The following is a 4,651-nucleotide window of genomic DNA, read 5'->3' on the forward strand; positions in this document are numbered from 1 at the left end:
GTGTTTGCAGCAGTGGGAGCCGCCATCCCCTCCCCATGCCCCCTGGATGAGCCACTTGCATCTCTGTCCCATGCCCCACCCCGGCTGCACAGTGCTGCCCCTGCCTCAGCCCTAGCCCCACTCCCTTACCGCAGGAGCCTTGATCTGCACGCCCCTTCCCTCGCTACAGACTTACCAGTCAAACCTGGCTGCTCTCCCTGCTGCGGGGCTGTGCTCCTGGCCGCCTACCTGCTGCGCTGTGTCTGTGCACATGCACAGGGCATTTATCAGGAACATTATGAGCCCCATCAGCCAAAAAAAAGCCAGTATTGTCAATTTTCCTTGCATCGGTGCCAATCCAATATGAGACCGATGTATTGATGCACCTCTAATTGTATTGCATTGTATTGTATTGTATTTGTTGTGTTGTTTAATGCATGTCACATCATGTCATTGCTTATTTTACAAGTTTTAATTTTCCAATTATACAGATATGTAGCACATGTATGTGTTTGGGCAAATAGATCAAAATCCATGTAAGCAGCATAGGAACTGCCATGACAGCAAAACATGTTCAAAAATAGCTTTTTAGCTAATATGATATTGTTTTAGGCAAAACGGGCATTTACTAGAACAGTTGCTCATTAAAATAGATAACATCAAATAATTAAGAAGCAAAGAAATTGCTTGTAGTTGTGCCTAAGAGAAATAATTTGTCTGGCTCTGTCTCATATATAGCTAGTCTCAGGTACTGGTTGAGTGCTAAATCTCAATAAAACTGCATTTGCTGTAAATCCTTGAGGTCATTTATGACACTTGTAAATAATGTCCCATTTTTAAACAGTGTTAGAAAAATTTGGGTTTATTGGTATGGGTTACTTTTTAATTGGAAGAAAAATGAACGGTCGTCTTTTTAGTGTGCTTTGAGTTACAGTACAGTATACTGGTAGTTCCTGTTCTCTGACCACAAACAGATATAAACAGCAAAAGAGCAGAGCATTTTAACTCTCAGAGCTCCAGCTGATGTAAAAGACCGAAGGTCAATTTTCCAAACCAAAATGCTTTTCTTTGTATATTGCTGATCTATTATAATTTATAGTTTCATCTAGTAGACTTTTTTTTTTGATCACTGTAACTGTTATCCTTAGATGGCCCTTATTCATTTACATTTGCATGTTGAGTGCATTTTCTATCCATTAGTTATTCCAGTCAGTCTGAGGTGGTTTTGCTAGCCAGTAGCCATTTTACTTCTAAAAGGAACTCCTACTGTTTGATCTAGAAATTGTATAGGTGTGATTTGGGAACCAATATCAAAGGTTCTGCAGTCTGTCATGGATTGTGGGTGGTCTGTAGAACATTTGATAATGATTTAGGAATGTTAGGTGACATGATGGTGACTCTCGCCCATGTTTCTTCCTACTAAATTTAAATAAAGATAGAAATATATTAAGCATTTCTTCTTGCCATGTGCCATAGGAATGTTTTGTAATTGTGAGTAGGAGAGGAAGTACCAGCATACTTTGGAAATATACATGAATATCTTATTTTGAAAATGTATTAGCTGTCAAGGTTTGTGTATCCCAAACTTGAACCAAAAATCTAAGCTGAAACCAAATTTTATCTAATGCAGCCAAGTACTTAACAGTGTAGAGAAAGTCTATGCATGCTTTTTTTTAATATATACTTTTACCATTTTGAAATATATTGGATTTTCTCAACTTCATACTATTTTGCAAAACTAGCAGATCACCTAAATACTGACATTTTGAAAGCAAGTCCTAACTTTCTGCTCTGTTTAGTACAAAAAAACCCTGAATACTTTGTTTGATTTCTAGGGAGGTGCAGTATATTGTTCTGCAGAATATTGCAACTATGTCCATCCAAAGAAAGGTAAACTTTATTCATCTTTTTCTAAATTATACTTTTAAATATAAATGCAGCTGCTACTTAAATGTTTTGTTTGTTTGTTTGTTTTTTCCCAGGGCATGTTTGAACCTTACCTGAAGAGTTTCTATGTTAGGTCAACTGATCCAACGATGATCAAAACATTAAAGGTGTGATTCAAAATACCTACTTCATATGTATATTATATGGCTAACATGGGAGCAACACAGTCATTTGCTGCTATGAAATAAGTCATTCTCTATCATTTCCCTTATTACTAGGAAGTCCATTTATCTGAATTTCACAGGTGATTATTGGTATAGGCAAACTGATGAGTTCTGTGTACATCAGGCTAATAGAGCATGCTGATTGGGAGACTTCTGTAAAACAGGAATGGGAATAACTTTCAGAAGAGGTTTCCATGCTGATATAAATAGCCCTTATCCTTTGCTTTTTATCTCAAGATCTTGATGCTTTATTGTTCAGAAGGTATTGTTACACCTTTTAACCTGTTTGGTTACCAAAATTCTTGTGGGGGTTGAAAGAGGGCCTGCACATTGCTTTCATTCAGAAGAGAAGTTGGTGAAATAGCCAGGTGTTTCTTTTATGCAGGCCCCTTCTCTAGTAGGTATTCTGCTCAAAGAGTGCACTCTAGGATTTTCTCAGGGTTGTTTTCCTACTGCATAGCTGTCAGATGCTTCATTGTCTTCTCTCTCAGCTTCTTCGGTCTTTGCTACCTGTTGTGTATTAGGAAGCTTGGTGGTCTGCGAAAGCAGCAACTCTTCTTCCTCTCATTCCCAGCATACTGTATGTATGTAGCATGGGTGAGAGCTAAGGCCCTTTACTGGCAGAAGTATTAATTGGCGGCCCCATTCTGTTCCCCTCACCCTGGGTTTTCCTGCCACATTTTGGTCTTAAGGAGTAGAATGGGGTGAATAGGAACATACCTGGTCTTTGAGGTAGTCCGTTGCATGGGTTCAGGAGAGTCTTGCTGGATTTCTTAGTGGTACTCCTCCCCTATACCCTACCCACACCTCTCCCAAAGAGGTGTTCTGCAGCAGATATCAACAGCTTTTCCTTCCAGATTAGTCTCTCTGGCTCCATCTTTTCTACCGGTGTTGCTCTTTTAAAGAATGCCAGACCCTGTTCCCAAGCTTTGCCCCTTTAAGGGTAAGTAATCCAAACAAATAAACAGAACCGTGGGCTTGCCCTGCCTGCTCAACCAATGTAGTAGTCCTTTCTGGAAGCCTGAGAGTCCTGCTGCTGTGCACATTCTTTTCCTGTTCCTTCCTGAGCCTCACTTTGACTCTGGCTGCTCCCCTCTTGGTTCTCTGGGTGCTGCCCAGATGCCTGGCTCGGTTGAGCCTGGCCTCATGTCCCTCAGGCCAAGCTGCTTGCCACCTGCTGTCCGCCACATCTCCTGTCCAGTCAGGGAGGGGGTTTCTGGCATGGTTCCACTTCCCTGGAACTTCTCCACTGCTTCCCTCCTCTGTGCTGCCTTCAGCAGCTTCAGATGTGCTGTGCATGGTCCTTCCAGCCAGTCTGGGAGCTCTGCCTGTCCCCTGTGACTGCCTTGTGACCGTTGCATGCTGTGTTCCCCAGCTGTTCCCTATTCTTTGCTTAGGCCAGCTATCTTCCCAGTGTGCAGCCTGGGAGGCAGGCTGGGAAGGGCTTTTCTGAATGCTCTGTTGCCTGGTAGGTGTCCTGTTCCCAAGCGTCTGCTACAGTGTGCTTTGCATATGCTTCAGTTTTGGACAGTATCCTTTGCCTCTTTCTGGCATGGTAGTTGCTATTTTTTTCAGCTATCTAAGAACTTTCCCTTTAAAACTCCATTACGTTTTAGTAGTAGGCTTTGGAGCCATATATCTTAGGAAGTTTGAGACTCAGTGGGTGCATCTACTCGAGACACTAACTGTGCAGTAGCTGCATAATAGTGCACAGCAGTGTCACAGCACCAACAGTGCTAATATGCTTCTATGCAGTATTATTAGACTACTGTGCAGTAGCATCACTTAAAAGACATTTGCTGGCACTACTGTGCAGTAACTCTGGTTACTGCACATTTATTTAGTATTTGATTGTACAGGTACAGTACTAAATAAAATGTGCAGTAACCACTGTGCAGTAGTGTCTCGTGTAGATGCGCTCAGGAGGTAAAGTAGCTTGACCAAAGTTTCTCAACAATCATGAAAGTTGGAAATAGAAGCCAGGTTTAGTATTGCCCAGGCTTAATAATAATGACTTGAAAAAACAGTAAGATTTAAAAAATCATAGAATTATAGAATCATAGAAGTAGGGTCGGAAGGGACCTTGTAGATCTTCAAGTCCGACCCCTCGCCTGGGTAGGAGAAAAGGCTGGACTCAAATGAGTCCAGCCAGGTAGTCATCAAGCCTCTTCCTAAAGACCCCAGGGTAGGAGCCAGCACCACTTCCCTAGGAAGTTGGTTCCAGCTCCTAGCCGCCCTAACTGTGAAGTAGTTCTTGCGGGTGTCTAATCTAAACCTACTCTCTAATAATTTGTGTCCGTTGTTCCTTGTCATGCCAGGGGGTTCTAGGAGAAATAGCGTCTCCCCTAAACCCTTCTGGTCCCCCCTGGTGAGTTTATAGACAGTCACCAGGTCCCCCCTCAGCTTTCTCTTGTGAAGGCTAAACAGGTTTAGGTCCCGCAGTCTTTCAATGTAGGGTCTGCCCTGTAGTCCCCGGATCATGTGGGTGGCCCTCCTCTGGACCCTTTCAATGTTGTCCACATCCCTCCTGAAATGGGGTGCACAGAACTGGACGCGGTACT

The 4,651-nt window shown here is 42.7% G+C and overlaps 1 protein-coding gene across 3 annotated transcripts in view; it reads left to right on the forward strand.

The window, feature by feature from the left end:
* The window catches only part of AP3B1 (adaptor related protein complex 3 beta 1 subunit), a 291,241-nt gene that overhangs the window by 131,971 nt on the left and 154,619 nt on the right, over positions 1–4,651 (forward strand). For all 3 annotated transcript variants that reach the window (XM_019532203.1, XM_019532205.1, XM_019532206.1), the window contains 2 exons: positions 1,815–1,869; positions 1,962–2,033. In XM_019532203.1, coding sequence (XP_019387748.1) covers positions 1,815–1,869; positions 1,962–2,033 — 127 coding nt within the window. The remainder of the gene's footprint in view (positions 1–1,814; positions 1,870–1,961; positions 2,034–4,651) is intronic.

This window comes from Crocodylus porosus, unplaced genomic scaffold, assembly GCF_001723895.1.
Source record: "Crocodylus porosus isolate Cpor-Errol unplaced genomic scaffold, CroPor_comp1, whole genome shotgun sequence".
NCBI classification, from domain to species: Eukaryota; Metazoa; Chordata; order Crocodylia; family Crocodylidae; genus Crocodylus; species Crocodylus porosus.